The sequence below is a fragment of the Topomyia yanbarensis genome, chromosome 2 (assembly GCF_030247195.1).
Source record: "Topomyia yanbarensis strain Yona2022 chromosome 2, ASM3024719v1, whole genome shotgun sequence".
Lineage (NCBI taxonomy): Eukaryota > Metazoa > Arthropoda > Insecta > Diptera > Culicidae > Topomyia > Topomyia yanbarensis.
This window is the reverse complement of record NC_080671.1, coordinates 222948506-222969094: the sequence shown is the minus strand read 5'-3', so window position 1 is coordinate 222969094 and position 20589 is coordinate 222948506. Positions and strand designations below refer to the sequence as shown.

Below are 20589 nucleotides of genomic sequence, written 5' to 3'. Positions count from 1 at the left end.
TCCTAGACAAAATTCCGGCATTTTTAGACCCAAATTAATGATCAGATGCGAACTCAGTTTATCAAATAATCCAATTGGAAAAATGTTGAAAGCAGCAGCATTACAGCAATCAAATACTATCAGTTCCTCTTTATTGGAAAACATTAAAGTTTTCTTTTTCATATTGTAATCGCGCCCAATTTCAGTTCCTATAATAATTGAGTTCTTATTCCTATCCATTGATTTTTATATGAAACGCAAGTATAAATACATTTGATTTACCGTTTGTTTCAAATAGCTCCAATTTTAGTGGATATTGATTATGTTTTTTTTTTGTAATAATGTTTCCCTGCGCTTCTTTTAGGAGTATGACCCAATAGTTGAACTATTGGTATTAATGCTACCTTGGCGGTAAAAGAATAATTTCCTTTTAAAATTTCTCATTAAAGTCATACATGTCACATGTTTATATTTTTACCGATACACCGAACATGTTATAGTTGGCGCCACCGTACAGTTCGACGCCTGTATAATATGAAGTGTAGCGCATGAAGTGGCCACAGGGAATTTTCTCAACGTAATGGAAACAAAAATACAACTTAATTTTTGTTTTGCTGAACTTTAGTTATGAATTGGTCAATTCAGTGTTGCGAATGCCTTTCATTAATACATATGAGTTTGTGATTCAAGGTATAATGACGATATGTGCCTGATACGTATGCATGACAAGAATACGACTTTGTAACTAGAACGTTTCAGCAAGAATAGTATAGTACAGGGTCATATTAAGGAAAGGCATATTTTGATGCAAACTGAAAATTACTCAATGGAGACAAACCGTATGCTGGAAAATGGTTGTTCACAAATTAAAAGCTTTGCTCATTAATAAAAATAAGTTCGGAAAGCATATTGTTTCGTATTCACCAAAATCACATCCTTAATTTGGCCCTGGATGGGTTGAAAGCCATACTGCTTATATGCTCCATTTTCTAATATATTGGAAATAAAACCTCAACCGGCTCGCGAACCTTAATAAATGTTTACACCCAAAACGCGAACCGCATGAATTACATGCGAATAAGCATGATTCTAATGAGAATTTTGCATTGTAACTGGTATAATGCATATAAAGCGATATTGGTCCGGGACAAAAATGCATTAAGGCGATTACACCCCAGAAACTTACACAAACCCACAGTTGAGAATGTATTAGTGAATTTAACGATATTGGAGTATTAGTATTAAAATGATTCCGCACTAATACACATGTAAAGGACATCTCCACTCGGATACATGTGCGCTCTGAAAATACTAATACACGCTCAAGGACCAGTTTCCATTTCGCCTTCCTACTGATCACATGCTGCATATTGGAGAGAACAGTTTATAGCATCATCAAATTGGTGGGGTGTGGGTGATGATTTTGTTTTGATAATATGTTGACCTTTCGGCGTTCTCTAAACTCTAAATTTACCAGCGATATGCGAGTTCTAGCCACTAGATAGGTTCATAAATAATGATTAATGGTTATTTAAGCGCACTATACGCAGGAGAAAGTTACCTATATGGGAACATTGGGTTAACAAGTTAATTCAACATTTGTCGGATAGAAGCCGTCCGCCAATCATTTCTGGCATTCCTCATATCAACAGTACTTTCAGGTGATATCATATCAGTATTTCGCAGTAAAAGTATCTAAATTTAAAGTATCGTAAACTATAAGGGCAGTGATGACATGGTTTTGCACATAACAACGCGTATATCACACACTATCGTGAACGTAAACTGTTCACGCGTTTAGTGTGGTTGGAATTGAGCTGTTCGCAGACAAAAAAGCGTAACTGTGTATGAAGACAGAAGTTCTTACAAACACCACAGAGGTATTCATGTATAGAATACACCTTTTTGGCAGACTCAGCAAGCAAAACCAACTAATACTTTTACATGCGGGCAGATAATATGGTAGCGTGTATTCTCAATCAATTTATTTCATCATGAATCAAGCGGTGTTGGTATAATGCCGTAGCTATGCTTGGTCTACAATGCGAAGAAAGCATGATTCTAATTCGGAATATGCACGAAAGGATGTAATGCCTTTTTTGCATTGGGAAATTGTTTTGGGTGTACCTTTAAAGCAATTTGTGTCCCTGATTTATGTTTAATGTGTGTTTTCATTGAATAATATTGGATTTTTAGCATGTTTCGGTTTTCCTAATGAAAAATGGTTTTTAAATACTATTGCGGATTTGGTTTCACCAAGAGCGCTTGAAATAATTAGAAGTAGAATAAAATATCACTCGATAGACTCTGCTGCGCAGTGCAATTTGATGCATCATTGTCAATTTTTGATATGAAAAATGACACTACTGTTCATATTTAAATTATCAACATATATTTGGACTTGGTCTTCATTTTCATTTCCACTGGTAACATAATCTTAACATATTTATAAGAAAATAGGTTACTTTTCAGTTGTGATTGACAGTCCAGGTGAACGGCAAAAAGGTATGATTAAGTAATCTTGTTGCGACCTACAATCAACATGTTGAAAACAATATGATTTCATTTAGCTATGCTAGCATCGTTACTGCAACGAACCGGCAACAAGTTTTTACTGTTTTGCTCAATAAATATTATATTGAAATTCGGCCTAAAACTGCACTTTTTTGGTCGCGCTGAAAGTTAGATGTCAGTCGCAACAGCACATATTTTTTGTTGCCAAGTGGTTATGAAATAGTTACTGAAACAAAAATTGCTACTTGGGGTGTGTATGTGCGTTTGTGTGTGTACGCGAACACAATCTTACTCACTTTTCTAAGAGATGGCTGAACCGATTTTCACAAACTTCGTCCCAAATGAATGAAAGGTGCAACGTTCCCATAGGCTGCTATTGAATTTCTAATGGATCCGACTTCCGGTTCCGGAATTACAGGGTGATGAGTACGATCACGTAGAAAATGTCGATTTTAATAAACTTTGCAATGAATGTATAATGGTGAAAATTTTTCCAAAATATGACCACAACTGCTTCGATTTGTAGTACTAGGTCACTAACAGCCATTAAAAGTCTTTTTGGTCACATTGTCCACCATCATCGGTTCCGGAAGCCCCGGCGGAAGTATCCAAATTCAGAATAACAGTCACATCGGTTTCTCGGAGATGGCTAGACCGAATCAACCAAACTTATTCTCAAATGAAAGATGTTGCGTCCCCGTAAATGGCTATTAAATTTTATCCCGAACCGACATCCGGAGTTACGGGTTGTGGCGTGCGATCACATAGCAAATTGTGATTCAAACCGATACTCCGATGAAAGCAAAAAAGGTAAAAATTTCGCTAAAATGTCTCTCAAACAACTTAAATTTGCAGTTCTAGGTCACCGACGGCCAAATAAACTTTCGTTGACTACATTGAGCACCATAGACGGTCCCGGAGGTGCCCGGGAAAAGGCTATCTTTCAAAACTAGCAAACTCATATCAGTTTCTCGGAAATGGTTGGGCCGATTTTCACAAGCTTAGTCCCAAATGATAGCTATATTATCCCCACAGATGTCTATAAACGAACGGCAAGGATGGCTTATATGGTTCCGGAAATATAGACTGAACCGTCCGGTCACATATGCAATTCCCATATAAGCCGGAACTCCAAATTTTTTTCAAAGGGGGGACCCCATGAAATTTCAGAAATCGAGTTCGTATTTTTGATGCCAAACATCTTTAAAATGCATGAAACGTCGAGATTTTATGTTATCTTGAAAATTTTTCGACTTTTTGGGACTTTTCGCCGATTTCGCACCTTTTTAACAGTTCAATATTACCGTGGCTGTTTTTTCCTTTACAAAATTTTGAACTCGAATAATGATTTCTTTTCTTGTATATTTGTCATGTCATGTATAATAATAAAATGTAATATTTGCATTTGAAAGCTTTTAATGAATATAAACAACGCAAACATTCTCGTGTTCATGATTGAGAAAGGCACAATTGCACCGCTTGGTGGATTAAAACAGGTTTTTCATCTCATTTTCGCTAATACTAGCTCTTATTGAAAAAGTCACTTATTGTACCGTTTCTCATTTTTATTCGAAAGCCAGGGAAGTTTCGCAGAGAAAAATATATCAATACCTTTCAGTGTTATTGTTAGTATTTTCGTTATTTAAAAAAAATAGGTAATAATATGCATCACCATTATTATCATGGAATTAATGCATCTCAGCAAGTTCTATAATTTTTTCTTTGACTCCATTCAATTATCTCTTTTAGTTTTGAAGCAAAATCATTTTGATCACCTCGATTCATATGCAAAAATAACGGTTTCGAACCCACTACATTTGCGGTGAGGTCATGCTGTGTTAACTGTTAAATTGTAACGAATTGAAAAGCGATAGGGATAACGTGTCAAATAACAAGTTATAGAGAATGCTAAGGGGCATTTAATGAACAAAATTAACGATAAATTTATTTGATTTATAGTTAGGGGGATGCCAGAGTGAACGCGATTCGCGCCGCGACGCGATGCGAAGCGATTTTTGACACATCGCGCGACGACGCGCGACCGAGCTCCGTTCATTTGATTCCTGCAAAATAATACAGTATATGCCAGAGTGGAAGCGACGCGATGCGATGCGCCAAGCGATTTTTTGCGCGATGCGCGACCAACCAGTACATGCACAGGTTTTTCGCGCGAAATGAGGCGATCAATTTCAAAATTTGATTGCACTATGACGGATGAGGATGTTTTTGTCGATGTCGCAGCACTCATTGGACCTGTCTTCCAAAGGTGTGCGCTGTGGGACCAACAATCCCGCCATTGCTGGAACCTTGTGAACCAATGTTGGAAAGATGTTTCGGATGAATTGGTAATACTTGTTAAGTAAAATTTATGAACAATTTTTAAATTGCTTTTAATGGGCACTGAGAGTGACCGAGTTGATTTTTCTCAAATGTTATACTGGTTCTAAAGCCTATATTTTTTTTTAAATTTCAGGCGATGTTGCAAAGAAAAGGTGTACAAACTTGCGTGACACTTTTGGTCACGAACTGAGTAAGCTGTGTTGAGATCCGGGGATGCTGGCCACTAAATCGTCTCCTCTAGCTGATCGCATTTCAAAAGTCTACCTTTTGCGTCAACAAATGAAGCCCCGGCGAACAAGTGTCAATCTCAAGCCGCAAAGCAAAGTGTTTGAGGACGTCGGGGCATTGGAAATCCCAACTAGTCAACTAGAAGCATTCGAGGCAGCTGATAACTCCACTGGACGATCATCAAGTGCTCCTGTCCCGCTTCCCACCAAACGATATAAAAAGAACAACGAAAAGAACGCTCAAGAAGAACATCTTTTAGAGTTTGAGCAGATGAAGCTAGAGCTGCTCGAAGAAAGCGTCATCTCGCGACAGGGATGAAGATGAAGCTTTCTTTGATAGCCTGCTACCCATGTAAAGAAATTAGATACCCCAGAGAAACTTCGGTTTCGACTTGTGCTACAATAGACAGGATTACGTGTAGGCATTTGAATGTTTTGTAATAAATCTTCCCCCTCGCTAATAACATCTCTATATCCTTCCCTATCAATGATAACATCGTGCAACATACAGATAGCTTTGGTAATATCTACGGTCATTCCTTTCAATTGGTTTCATAGCAGTCTCCATTTAGCATTTATTTCCCCGAAAGCAGACTCGATCGATTTCTTTGCTCTTGAATGTCTTGAGTTAAAATATTCTTCTGAAACAGTGATATCTCGTCGAGCAAATGGTCGCAAAACATGTTTTAACAGCAGGTAAACTTCATCAGCTAGGAAAACATATGGCATGAATATGTTTGTTCCGGGGAGATTACTATGGTGGAATACCTAGTTGTCCCGGTTCCATCAAGTACTACAAAAAAAAACCTTTTTGTAGTTGTGGAACATTGTCCCAGAGTGTGGCAGATTGTTCCGAAATTCGTGAAGATATACTACAACGGGGAAGGAAGCTTATCTTGTGGTTCTTTTGGAGTTGTAATAACGTTGGCTCACTCTTTAGTAAGAACAACTTCAATATGGCTTAAATTGTAATCGAACGTTTCGATACTCATACGGGTACAGTTGCGACATTTGCTTGGATCATTTAGCACATATTGGTACAGGGTGATACTCCCCGTATCCTCTTTTCCTATGGATCGGATGAATTTAAAAATCTTTATTTCTAAAAAGAAATCGCGTACGCCTTCGAACATGAAATATTTTTCGTCTGAGCCTATTTTCATAGAAACTTTTCAACTCGTAATCCGTTCGACACGCATATGGCCATCGCTTCCAGTCGCGTTCACTCTGGCTATCATTTCGCGTTGGAAATCGCGCGCAGTTCGCATCGCATCGCGTCGCGTTACGCATCGCGCCCACTCTGGCTTCACCCTTAGGGACCGTTCATAAACCACGTAGACCGAAATTAGAGATTTTTTACCCCTCCCTCCCCCCTAGTAGACTTAAGTAGACTTTTGCCAACACCCCCCCCCCCCCTTCCTAAAAGTCTACGTAGACTTTTCATTTTTTTTTATTTGTGGAAAATGTGAAATTAGCAAGAAACATATTATATTCAAACAAAAATTAAAAGTGAGGCGTTCAGATTTGTTTCAAGCTTTCCAAATATTAAGGACAAAAGCAAACATCGATTTCACATTGCTTTTTATCTACTACTGCTTAAATAATTTAGTATTGCCAAGGGAATTTAAAATCTATGTATTATAAAATATTTATAAAGATCGAAATACAAGATTCCTATTTCTAATTTTTAAAATTACTTGCAGCTTTGAAATTAAATGTTTCCATTTAATTTCATTATACTATCAGTTTGACTTGTGCGAACACCGTGTTGTATTTTATATAACACAAGGGTAAATTTAAAAGTGCTTTCAAATATTTGTTTAGCAGAATACTTTTTTTTTTTCAATAAATCATATTTCAAAAGATATGTTGCTATAACTAATTCAGATTTAACCGAAATGCAATTGACTCCAACAGTGCAGAATTGCAAAGATAGCAAGAACTTTTTGGGCATCAGTGGAGCATTAAAAATTGATGGACTTTAGGAAGCAATTTGAAACTATGCTGTCGATGTTTAGTATTATCTAGACAGAAACCTTCACTTTTTCATTTTTTCGAGAACAAATTTCAATATTTCTAAATTAAAGGAATTAAGGGGACAATACTATCCAAATCTTTCCAAAAATATCTATTTTTCTTAAGAAATTAATATTCATATTACCTGAGAATATTATCGCAAAGTATCAAAGCTTAACTCCAAATATTTATGTAGTAGAACTGAAATGTACGGAGATAAACCGAATCAAGAAGTAAAATTTTACGGGCGTTTAAAGAAAGTAGTATAAATGATTGCAGGAGAAAATTCATGCTAATTTATTCGAGTAAACACTTTGTTTTAGAAGTTTAACTACTATCTGCTTGAACAACCGAAATTAAATTAAAGAGTAGTTTCGTCAATAGTGTGCTATCTTCGAAGTGTCTGCATAAAAACATCGACTAGTATGTTAACACAACTCTCTTTAAATCCCATTTATAATTAGTGATACAAGAATAACAAAAATAAAGTCTACGTAGACTTTTGCAAATAACCCCCCTCCCCCCTCGTAGACAATCGTAGACTTTTGCTGGACCCCCCCGTCCCCCCATGAGTCTACGTGGTTTATGAACGGCCCCTTAGAATAATTACAAAAATCTCCAAAAAAAACGATAATTTTGAATTAATTCACTAATAAAAAGTCATGTAGTAGGCTTAACTAAAGAATATTTGCATATACTTCGGAAGGAAAGCTTTCCAATGGAATCAGGAATCAAAATATATTGGCTCAAATGGCACGTTCCCCATACATAGTCGGGGATTTGTGCCTTGCCGTGTGTTTTCATCATTTCCTGAGCGGAAGGAAAGGACAAGGAGGTGTGGGGAAGTAGAATTGGAAGGGTGGGAAAAATAACAGCACAAAACAAAAATAAACAACAGGTAAGTTAAACTCACAAGTAGTTCAACTTGCCTGCGAATAAGCCTAAAGCTCTTTACCACATTGGATAAGAAACTTTAGTATGTCTCTGAGTTTCAGTCGTCCAAACATGGTTTCGTCTATATAAGGACGGCTGAAGACTCGAAATCGCAATTGCGCTACCGCTGGACAGTTGCATATCAGATGATATGAAGTTCCGTAGTCGGATTCACAAAGATCATATGAAAAAGACTTAGCGCGCTGAATAGTTGCCATGTGATAATTGAGTTTGCAGTGGCCGGTTAAAGCCCTGGTCAGCATGCCGCAGTGGAGCTTCGAAAAATGTAAAAGATTTTTCGAAACCACTGGGCATGGTTGTTCTAGAAACGCCTTTGTTTGGCGACATGTTTGTAGATTTATCCAATAATTGCGGTGCTCGGACGAAGCTCAGGACCATATTTTTTTCCCTATCCAACTTGTCGAAATTGGCAGCGCGGGCTCAGGACCAACGAAGTCAATCGCTGAACCTGCCCTGGCCAATTCGTCAGCCCATTCATTTTTAGTAATACCGCAATGTCCGGGCACCCAGACAAGGTATATAATGTTGACAATGCCTAGTTCTTTGATTTGGGTTCAGCACGCGATCACTAGCTTGGACCGGGATTTGTCTGAGCTAAGGGCCTTGATTGCAGCCTGACTTTCGGAGCAGAAATTTATAACTCTGCCGGACAAACTCAGTTGAAGGGCCGATTGCACCCCGCACATAATCGCAAAGATTTCTGCTTGGAATACAGTACAGTATCTACCTAGTGAGTGAGATTGTTCCAATCTCATTTCACGACAGTAGACACCAGCACCAGCACGTCCCTCCATCAGAGAACCGTCAGTGTAACAAACCACTTACGTTTGTTGTCTTTCCATAAAGCCAGACAACCACTCCTCTCGAGAGGGAATCTTCACATGGAATGTGCTGTAAGGAAAACTACAAGTGAGTGTAATATCGCTGGGAGCAGGAATATCTTCACCCCATGTAACCATTTGTGACCACAATCATGTATGACTGGTAGCAAGATCAACATGATTACTGTTCCAAAGCCCAGTAACCTGAAGTCTGTATGCACATGATAGTGCTTCTTATTTTAAGTGTATGTGTAATGGTTTGATATTTAGAAGTGCCTCAAGAGCAGCAGTCGGAGTCGTGGTGAAAGCACCGGTCAACGCCATGAGCGCCTTTATTTGCAGATGGTTTTGCTTTGACTGGACTGTCACCACCTCTCCCCTCTGCCACCACACAAGGCATCCGTATGACAGTATTGGACGTACAATTGTCGTGTAAATCCAATAGATGTATTTAGGTTTGAGACCCCAGGTCTTTCCAAAAGTTCGTCTGCACTGCCCGAAGGCCATGCACGCTTTCTTGACTCTGAACTCAATGTGAGCAGACCAATTCAGTTTGGAATCCAATATGACTCCAACGTATTTGACTTGATCTGCACACAGTAGCTCAGAATCAAAGAACTGCAAGGGACGAACCCCGGTTGTTATTCGCTTTTTCGTGAAAAGAACCATTGAAGTTTTGCTTGGGTTAACTGATAGTTTAACTTGTCGACACCACTGTTCGACAGCTCTTAATGCCTGTTGCATTATAACAAAGATTGTTCCGATGCAAAATCCAGTAATTAGTATTTGGTAATCGTCAGCAAACCCGTAGGTTGGAAATCCAAGCTCATTGAGTTTCTTCAACAAGCCGTCAGCTACTAAGTTCCATAACAAAGGTGACAGAACGCCGCCCTGAGGACAACCGCAAATACTCATCTTCCGTATCTCAGCCTGTCGCAGTGACGAGCAAAGTATGCGGTTACTAAGCATTGCGTTTATCCAACCTGAGATACATGCAGGTATCCCATGACCGCGCGTCGCTTCCAGAATAGACTGGAAGGACACATTGTCAAAAGCACCCTCAATATCTAGGAATACACCCAAGCTAGATTGCTTGAGCGAGAAGACTTTCTCAATGTTGTAGACAACATCGTGAAGCAGAGTGATCGTGGATTTCCCACACTGATATGCATGTTGCATTTTGTGCAGTGGATATTCAACTAAACTAACGTTCCTGATGTGATCATCGATTATCCGTTGCACAGCTTTCAGAAGAAAATAACTTAAGCTGATAGGCCTAAAACTCTTGGCTTCTTCATAGCTTGAGCGCCCCCCTTTGGGAATAAATCTAACAGTTATTTCTCGCCATGCTTTCGGGATATACCCGGTAGCAAGACTGGAAAGCAAAATCTTTTTCAAGACATGTTTAAGAATATCAAATCCCTTTTGCAGTAGCACGGGAAGTATTCCATCTTTTCCGGGTGATTTGTATGGAGCAAAGCTGTCAACTGCTCACTTGACCGATTCAGTGGAAACCAATGTGCGTGCTAACGCCCACGAGTCCGAATCACCAGAATGAGATCTGTGAACATTGTTCAACTCCGGATCGATACAACCTGGAAAGTGTGTGTCGAAGAGACAATCAAGAACATCTTTTTCGTCCGTCACATAAACACCATCTCTGGTTTTTAAGGAGTTCATCTGAAAATCATTCGATTTGGAGAGAATTTTATTTAATCTGCTAGCCTCGTTCAGACTAGAGACATTAGTGCATAGGCTTTGCCAGCCAGCCCGTTCTGCAGATCTAAGACATTTCTTATATGCACTACGAGCTGATCTGAAAGCCATCACGCTGACGCCGGTTCCAAGCTCTTCTCATAACTTTCTTCATTCTTTCAAGCTCAGCCCTCCACCAAGGGGTTCCCCCAGTCGATTTAACAGTACGAAGTGGACAAGCTTCTTCGTAGAATGCTAATATGAATGAGTTTGTCGTATCCACGACATCATCTAAGTCGTCTAGTTGACTAATTGTTGGAAAATATCCATGAAGTTTAGTCGCCAAGTTTTCCAAAAAGAGGTCCCAGTTTGTAGATTTATGATTACGATATGTCACCACATTGAAGGTGACATCAAAACGATCGAAAAATATATATTTATGATCGGATAGAGACGGTTCAGTTTCATTTGGAACCTGCCAATTTCCCAGCTCATGCAAAATTCTATCAGAGCAAAGTGTTATGTCTAACACCTCCTCCCTCCCAGATCTCGCAAAAGTTGGTCGGTTTCCCACATTCAGAATATGGAGATTTGTACTACTTATGTACTCCATCAGTTCAGAGCTTCTCAGATTGATGTCTGAGCTGCCCCAAATGATGTGATGAGCATTCGCATCATTGCCGATAATGAGCGGAAGCCCATTTCTGCTACAATATGATACAATGCTTTTGAAATCATCAGAAGGAGATGATTCGTTATGCGGTAGGTATGCTGAACAATATATATATATTTTTTGTCTACGTTTCCGACAGTCAGTGTAGCTGTGACAACACAGATATCGCGAGTTGTGAGCTCCGATATGAGACACGCGTCAATAGCCTTATTTGCAAGAATGCAAGCACGAGGCATTTCACGTGGGTTAGTCATGCCTGTCTTGTTGTAAGCAATGAAGGCAGTGTTATGTAACTTTCCAAAATAGAAGTTTCCTTTATGGAAATACGGTTCTTGAACCAATGCTATGGAAGCTTTACCTTCCTGCATGAGTCGAGATAAATTCATAGTTGCTGTACGTTTATGTTGGAGATTCATTTGTGCTATTCTAACCATTGTTGATTGGAGAACTGTACATTTCATCTCCAACACAAATTGCACAACAACTAGAGGACACGAAGCGAGTTGGAATGTTAATATAGCGAGCCATATCAGGTTTAAATGGGACATGATCATTTGATTCCCACGATTTGCGAATAAAATAATGGTCCATTGTGTCAGAGATTCGCATAACACAGTAAGGGCAAAACCGAAAATGCTCCGTGCGCGACTGGCATATTTTAGACCCTCCAGTCATTAAGTCCTCGGCACGGAACTACACCTTGACTTAGGGTCTCCTACTTTCAGTCGCCTCCTACAACATGGGGCAGGACTCCAGTGGCTCAATTCTAGGCCGGATACCACACGGCCTCTGGGCAGGTTCATCTATACACATCGAAATTTGATAAACGAAACTCAACAAAACTTCACCGAACTACCATCAGCCGAGAGTCTCAGCAAACCCCCAGCCAACAAAAATTCGGCAAAATTAAGTGGATCATCGGTGAAAAAAAATCGGTGTGTAGAGTGAACGTTCCGCTGCGTACTGGGGAGTTCGCCCAACTCTTCCCAGGCTCCGTTCGCCATTGAGAATGTTTTAAACCCCCTCAACAATTTTACCCATAGCACGGGTCGCATGACACTATGGAATTGGGGTTCCCTGTTTGGTAGATTTTTACCACTGAAACAGGTAGTCCGTAGTGTAATTCTTAGCTGGTTGAAACAACCACTACCGACACTACACGGCTTATCTAGGCTGTTCGGTGAAAGAAGCTGACATTGAAGAACAGCTTCCATATTTAGATGGGCGAACAGCCGCAATTAACGATAAATTTATTTGATTTAGAATTAGAATAATTACAAAAATCTCCAAAAAACGATAATTTTGAGTTAATTCACTAGTAAAAAGTCATGTAGTAGGCTTAACTAAAGAATATTTGCATATACTTCGGAAGGAAAGCTTTCCAATGAAGCCTTGGAAATAACGATATAAAGCATATTTTTTAGGTTAGAGTTTCTTAAGCACTTGCAAGTCGATTACAGGAAAAGTTTAGTAATGAAATTACAAAAATGCGGAAAGAGATAGGAATATGATGTTGAAGAACAAATTATGAATAGTCCTAAAACCCAACTTTTGGATAATAGATATTAGATAATCATTATTTTGAGAAAATTAACAAAAACCTCATCAAAAGCACCAACTTTTAACTACTTTACAACTGAAAGATAATTAAAATTAATTAACTGAAAGATATGAGAACACCATTCAATAGGAAATTTTCTCACTTTCCAATGGAACTAAAAGATTTAAAATACAAAGCATACTTTTTGAGTTAGAGGTATTTTAAGATAAATAAGTTGCTTAAGTTCAATAGCTTTGTAACGGTTGAGATTTGATGGTATGGGTACAACGATTTTTTTCTCCAAATATGACAGTCAATCACCCCTGGAGAGGTTCTTAATCATACTTATGCTTATATCTTTTTTACATAAATTGATACATACCTTGTAATGGCAGATCCAGTTGGTAAAGATTTTAAACGTGTATTTGCTGTTATGGAATTCGCTATAACTGTTCCGTCCACAAATGGTGCGTATCCAGGAAGAAACCTGTGTGAACGTGATATATTAATTAACTTGTGGAAAACACCATAAAAATAAATATGAGCATTTCAACTATGCTTTGTTATTGTTATGATTAATGCTAAGTTGGTGTTTCTTTTTTGTGCTTGCCCCTAGTTTGTAGTTATTATATCATGAGTTTGCCAATTATGCCCTACATGGGTGTATAGAGACAGATGAGCTAATTGAATGGCTATTGCTGTTGTGAAACATTCCTATATTTGAGCAACGTAACTGTACGAGTACATACCTATCGTGCAATTTGAGAGTTTTTTAAACCTTTTTAGGTGTTACTTTTGAAGTAAAGTACTTCTGAGTAAATCCATGTCAAATGATCCTCGAATTGTTCACAAAATCACCAATTTTTATGAGTTATATTTTATTGTATCGGGATTATGGTATAAATATTTCGTTAAAACTCTATTATACATTTCTTAGAAAAGAAATGTATAGAATTCGCTAAAACTTTCAAGAGTTTTTCCGAGCCCGTAGGGCCGAGTCTTATATACCAATCGACTCAGCTCGACGATTTGGAACAATGTCTGTGTGCGTGTGTATGTAACAGACAAACTCTCAGTCGTGTTTCTCAACAATAACTGAACCGATCTTATCCAAACCAATTTTAAATGAAAGACCTATCACCCAGATAGAACGTTATTAAATGGTTTTTGATTCTGATGTTTAGTTTTCACGATATGAATGTTTAAAGGTGCAAAAATCGCGTTTTTCGAAGTTTTTTTTTAAATTTGTTACCGAAATTGACTACGTAACTAAACAATTTATATATTTTTAAAATGCTTATATAAATACCATTCGAACGTAAATAAAGTGTTGAAATCGGACTATTATCAAAAGAGATATTTAACATTAAATGCGGATGAAACATAACTATCCGAGCTCTCGATCGAAGCAGCAGTTCGTTTTCTGGTTCCGTGCATTAAGTGAATAATTATATATATATATATATATATATATATATATATATATATATATATATATATATATATATATATATATATATATATATATATATATATATATATATATATATATATATATATATATATATATATATATATATATATATATATATATATATATATATATATATATATATATATATATATATATATATATATATATATATATATATATATATATATATATATATATATATATATATATATATATATATATATATATATATATATATATATATATATATATATATATATATATATATATATATATATATATATATATATATATGATATATATATATATATATATATATATATATATATATATATATATATATATATATATATTTATATATATAGTGCTTTCGCATAGGCCTGCTAAGCCAAGACAAGTTTCGTCTTCACTGTGTCTCATCGGCATAAACAGAACTTCTGCTCGAATGGGACATCACGTTTGATCAGTCGTTCGATTGAAACACAAAGTGTGTTTTAGTTTTAAGGGTTTTGCGTCAAGCCGGCGCTAATCTATTCCGACAATAAGTTAGTGTCGGTTTCTGATGAGGCGAAGCCGAAACGCAACTGAGTATGATTGAAATTGTCGCTTGTCAAGTTCTAATCAAAGGTTTGCATTGCTTCCATCTACATTCCTCCTAGAGCCTCGGTAGGGCACCGAACGCTTTGTAATATCACGGAATCCTACCGGCACCGCGACTAGTTCTGGGAGACTTTAACTCGCACGGTACAGTATGGGGCTGTCTTCATGATGATAATAGATCAACATTAATCCAAGATCTTTGCGACAATTTCAACATGACTATCTTAAACACTAGAGAAATGACGCGGATTCCTACACCACCAGCACACGCAAGCGCGTTGGATTTATCGCTATGCTCGATATCGCTACAGTTTGATTGCATGTGGAAGGTGATCCCTGATCCCCACGGTAGCGGTCATTTACCTATCGTAATTTCAATTGCTAACGGTTCAGGACCATCAGAAACAATCAATGTCTCGTATGACCTCACATTGAAAGAGTTACGCGACCGCGATATCCGTTAAAATCGAATCCACTCAAGAGCTTCCTCCGGAGGAAGAGTTCAGGTTTTTGGCTGGCTTGATTCTCGACAGTGCGAATCAAGCTCAGACTAAACCAGTACCCAGCGCGAACACCCATGGACGATCTCCCACACTGTGGTGGGATAAAGAGTGCTCAGAGCTGTACGCGGAGAAGTCCACTGCATATAAGGCCTTCCGAGAAGACGGGTTACCCGCTAGCTATCAGCAGTAGGCATCGTTAGAAAGGCGAATGAAGAGTCTAATGAAAGCCAAAAAACGCAGTTATTGGCGCCGGTTCGTCGACGAATTAACGAAAGAAACAGCGATGAGCACTCTTTGGGGTACGGCTCGACGTATGCGTAACCGAAACAGTACCAACGTGAACGTGGAATATTCAAATCGTTGGATATTCGCTTTCGCCAAGAAGATCTGTCCAGACTCTGTCCCGGTATAGAAAACGTACCGCGCCGCGTCTCCTCACGTTACCGCGAACGAAACACCGTTTTCGATGGTGGAGTTCTCACTTGCTCTCTTGTCATGCAACAATGTCGCCCCAGGGTTAGACAGAATCAAATTCGACTTGCTGAAGAATCTGCCTGGCACTGCAAAAAGGCGCTTGTTGAATTTATTGAACAAGTTTGTTGAGGGTAACACTGTCCCTCATGACTGGAGGCAAGTGAAGATCATCGCCATCCAAAAATCAGGAAAACCAGCCTCCGACCACAACTCGTACCGGCCAATTGTAAAGCTTTCCTGTATCCGGAAGTTGTTCGAGAAAATGATCTTGTTTCGCCTCGACAATTGGGTTGAAGCAAATGGCTTACTGTCAGATACACAATTTGGCTTCCGCAAAGGCAAAGGGAGGAACGATTGCCTTGCGTTGCTTTCTACAGAAATCCAAATGGCCTATGCTAACAAAGAGCAGATGGCATCAGTCTTCTTGGATATTAAGGGGGCTTTTAACTCAGTTTCTATCAACATTCTGTCAGAGAAGCTGCCCCAGCATGGTCTTTCGCCAATTTTAAATAAATTTTTGCTAAACTTATTGTCTGAAAAGTACATGCACTTTCCGCATGGCGATTTGACAACATCGCGATTTAATTACATGGTTCTTCCCCAGGGCTCATGTCTAAGTCCCCAGCTCTACAATTTTCACGTGAATAACATTTTTACGTGAATGCAAGGACCATTACAAGATACCTTGGACAATTTGTCTGCTTTGGCTCTCCAGATCGGTATCGAGTTCTACACGGAGAAAACTAAATTGGTTGTCTTTTCTAGGAAGCGTGAGCCGGCGCAACTCCAGCTTCTACTCATGGGTGTAGCGATCAATCAGATCTTCACATTCAAATATCTCGGATGTCACATTAGGTATCTGAAACAGAAATGCCAACAAAGGATCAATTTTCTCCGGACAACAACTGGAACATGGTGGGGGGACCACCCAGGAGATCTGATCAGGTTATACCAAACAACGATATTGTCCTTGATGGAGTACGGGTGTTTGTTTCCGCTCCGCTGCGATCATACACTTCATCAAACTGGAGAGAACCCAGTATCGTTGTTTGCGCATTGTCTTGGGTTGCATGCACTCTACCCATTTAATTTCGAGAGGCTTGATCCCGATTTATGTCCTTGTACTTCGCCTACATAGCACAGAGCATGAATCCTTCTTCGTATACTCCCAAGCGTGTTCGTTTCCTAGATACTTCGGATTCCACTGTATTCTTCGTCACATCCATGAAGGAAGAGATTCGTGGAATCCCGGACCATATACGCCCGTAAGTGATCCCCAATATATTTTATAATAAATTCCGAGAAGTCGACTGTGACAAAATGTTTTACACTGACGGATCAAATCTCGATGGGTCCATTGGCTTCGGTATCTTCAACATTACTATCACCGCTTCATTCAAGCTCAATGATCCCGCTTCAGTTTACGTCGCAGAGTTAGCTGCAATTCAGTACACTTTTGGGATCATCGACACTCCGCCCACAGACCACTACTTCATCATTTCGGACAGCCTCAGCTCTATCGAGGCTTTTCGTGCGGTGAAGCCTAAAAAGCAATTCCTGTATTTTCTGGGGAAGATACGGGAGTCCTTGTGTACGTTATCTGAAAAATCTTATCAGATTACCTTTGTTTGGGTCCCCTCTCATTGCTCTATCCCGGGCAATGAAAAGGCTGACTCATTAGCAAAGGTTGGCGCATTAAATGGTGACATATACGAAAGACCAATCTGCTTCAACGATTTTTTTAGTATATGTCGTCAGAGGACACTCAACAGTTGGCAAACCTCGTGGAGCAATGGTGAACTTGGACGTTGGCTACATTCGATTATCCCAAAGGTATCAACGAAGCCTTGGTTCAGGGGGATGGATGTGGGTCGGGATTTTATTCGTGTAATATCCCGATTTATGTCCAATCACTACACCTTGGATGCGGAAAGTAGTCTGTGCGCTTGTGACGAGGACTATCACGACATCGAGCACGTTGTCTGGGTATGCGCCGGGTACTTGGACGCCAGGTCTCAGTTAAAGGATTCCCTTCGGGCCCGAGGTAGACCAGTCCGAGATATGCTGGCAAATCGTGATTTCCCCTATATGTCCCTTATTTATACTTTCATAAAAACGATAAATATCCCAATTTGGCTCCTCTATTTTATTTCTCGTTTTATGAAGTTTCCTCCTGCCTCGTGGAACCGATCAGCTCCAGACTGCCACTATGTAACCGCCGTCACCCACACCACTACGGAAACTGAAGCGAGCGTGACTCGAGGTCCGGTGACTTTTGAAGGATTCCCCGCGGGTCCGAAGAATACCATCCGCCAATCCGACCTACTAGACTGAGGCGCTATTTGGTTTCACTGATCTCCCGTTTGCCCGAAAGTTGCAAGTTTTGCTCTTCTCTCCCGGTCACCATCTACGCCTTCTCTCCCCTGTCTTTGATACAACTGCTTTTACACCGATTTTGGAAATAAGCCCCCTCTGAATATCTTGACCAAGCATAAGTCTCCGATGAAAAATCAAACTTGTATTCCGTATTCCTAATTTTAAGATAGTTGTAATATTTACTTTTTGTTAAAACTATTGACCCCCATCTTGTAAATAGAATTGAATCCCTAGTTTTAAAACATCTGTGAAATTTCTCATAAATATTTGTTCCCCCTTTTGTGTACCAAACTATATTGTTAGTCTTAAGATAACTGTAAAATATTTCGTAAAAACTATTACAATTGAATTCCTTGTTTAAAAATTTTCCATAAAATTTTTTTTTGCCCCCTTTCTTGTATATAGAATCTTATTTCTACTTTTAAGATAGCTGTAAAAATTTTCTCTTTTATAAAAAAATATATTTCAACATTGTAACCTCCTAGTTTTATGATATCCAAAATGTCAAAATAAAAGAATTTGGCACCGCCAAGCTAACGCATTTGTGCCTATCAAATAAACGAAATTAAAATAATGCGGATGAAAGATTTTTATCATTTTCCATAGCCAGAAATAAGATCAAAAACGTTTTTAATCCAACTATGAGTGATGAGACATTTCTTATAACTGTTATCACTCTCTTCCGATAATATATCGATTGAGAGTATTTAGAACATTATATTTCGCGATGTTTTTGATAACACATGCAGAGAACTAAGAACTGAAATTGCAGCTCTTGATATCACGCTACCTTTGAAGTGCATGCGTGCATAGTTCAAACTTTATTTTGATATCGACTTTTTCTAAAAGTGACTTCCCAGTAGTAACGTAAGCGGAATGAAATTTGGACAACGCTTCCAGCATTAAAACAAAAAAGCAACCCTGCGCAAAGCACCATACTAAACGTCATACTCTAGGCACACTCATTTCAAATATCCAGTGTTATTTTCGACCCACTAGGAGATACCATGTGAACAAAATGGCAGCGAACGCCCAATCTGGCACTTAGCTATTATGCCAAAAAAAATTTTGGCGCATTGGAGGATTATGGTATATATTTTGAACAAAAGGCTGATATCCCTCCAAATGTACCACAACAGCACCCAAATCAGATTTTTCGGGGATAATATGAAGCAGAGAGTAAATGCTCATAATTTTCGACCTAAAACTAACAAAAATGATAATCAAAATTAAGAAAGAAATTAAAAATATGCCAACATCAATTTTTTCGACTCCTTTGCAAAAAGTTCCTGCAAACTGTCGTAAAGCTTCTCGAATGAGCTCAATTTTTTTTTCTACATTAAGTTAAAAAGCTGACAAATGTTTTCATATAGAGAGAACATTTAATAAAGGGTTTTATACAAAAAAATTGCCTTTTGAATTTTGTCCAAATTTTATTCCGCATACGTTATCTTTGATTTGAATTATTATCGCTCATCCTAATGCCAAAGCACAAATAAAAAACTCTCGAAACCTGTTAAAGAAAATCATCATCACTGGAATTTTCGTTTCCACGAAACTTTTCGATAACCTTCCGTCACTTGTGTTAGTGCACTGTGCACGCTGCTCTGAAAATCTAACGAAATCGTCTTAGGCCACCAGCGAGTCTCATTACGAGCCATTTGCGCGATTTTTGGCGGGTTAAATCTGTGAAGAATTTTAAAATCAACTTCTATTCCATAATTTTCAGCTCAGCAATTCGAGAAATCGTACTCCCCGCAAGTCATAAGAAATAAACTGCGTTGTGGAGCGACTGTCACTACTCCGTATACTAAAGCTATTAATAATTCTCAAATACTTTTTAATTTTTACAACCTTATTAGGGAAACTTGTTTAATAAGCATTTGTAATATTGTGTAGGAAAAAAGTTGAAAATTTCTGTATTTTCTCAATCCGCAACATATAAGCCCTTACATATACCAATTAATTTAGGAAGCCTTTTTAACATAAACTATCGCACGAATGGGAAAAGGGTTCACCAAAATTTTGGAAGAAGTCGTTTAAATAACTACCAAAAAATTGGTGTAGTTCGATGCAATTGAAAAAAAATATCCTCAAAAATGGGATGTACCTATTAATGTGGGACACAGTGAATAACAAATACAGTAAAGACCCATTATTATCAGCCCATGCCGTATTGTAGGTTGACAATGTGGGGACATTTACTAAATCGGGACATTTTTTTCTTTCTTTATAATAAAATAAAGCTGTTAAAATATTCTTCCTTTTTCATGTAGTCGGATAGCTATTTATGATTATTTAATATAAATTTCTCTTAAAGTGACCTTCTAGTGCATATTTTAAAAACATGATTTTTTTATTTTGGCATATTTGCATCTTTTAGGTAAGAAAAATATGCTCAAG

General features: G+C 38.3%; 1 protein-coding gene across 1 annotated transcript in view; it reads right to left on the bottom strand.

Moving 5' to 3' along the window:
- Positions 1 to 20589, bottom strand: part of LOC131678308 (neuroligin-1-like) — a 1556576-nt gene that overhangs the window by 754150 nt on the left and 781837 nt on the right. Inside the window, exon 5 of the mRNA XM_058958378.1 lies at positions 13142 to 13246. Coding sequence (XP_058814361.1) covers positions 13142 to 13246 — 105 coding nt within the window. The remainder of the gene's footprint in view (positions 1 to 13141; positions 13247 to 20589) is intronic.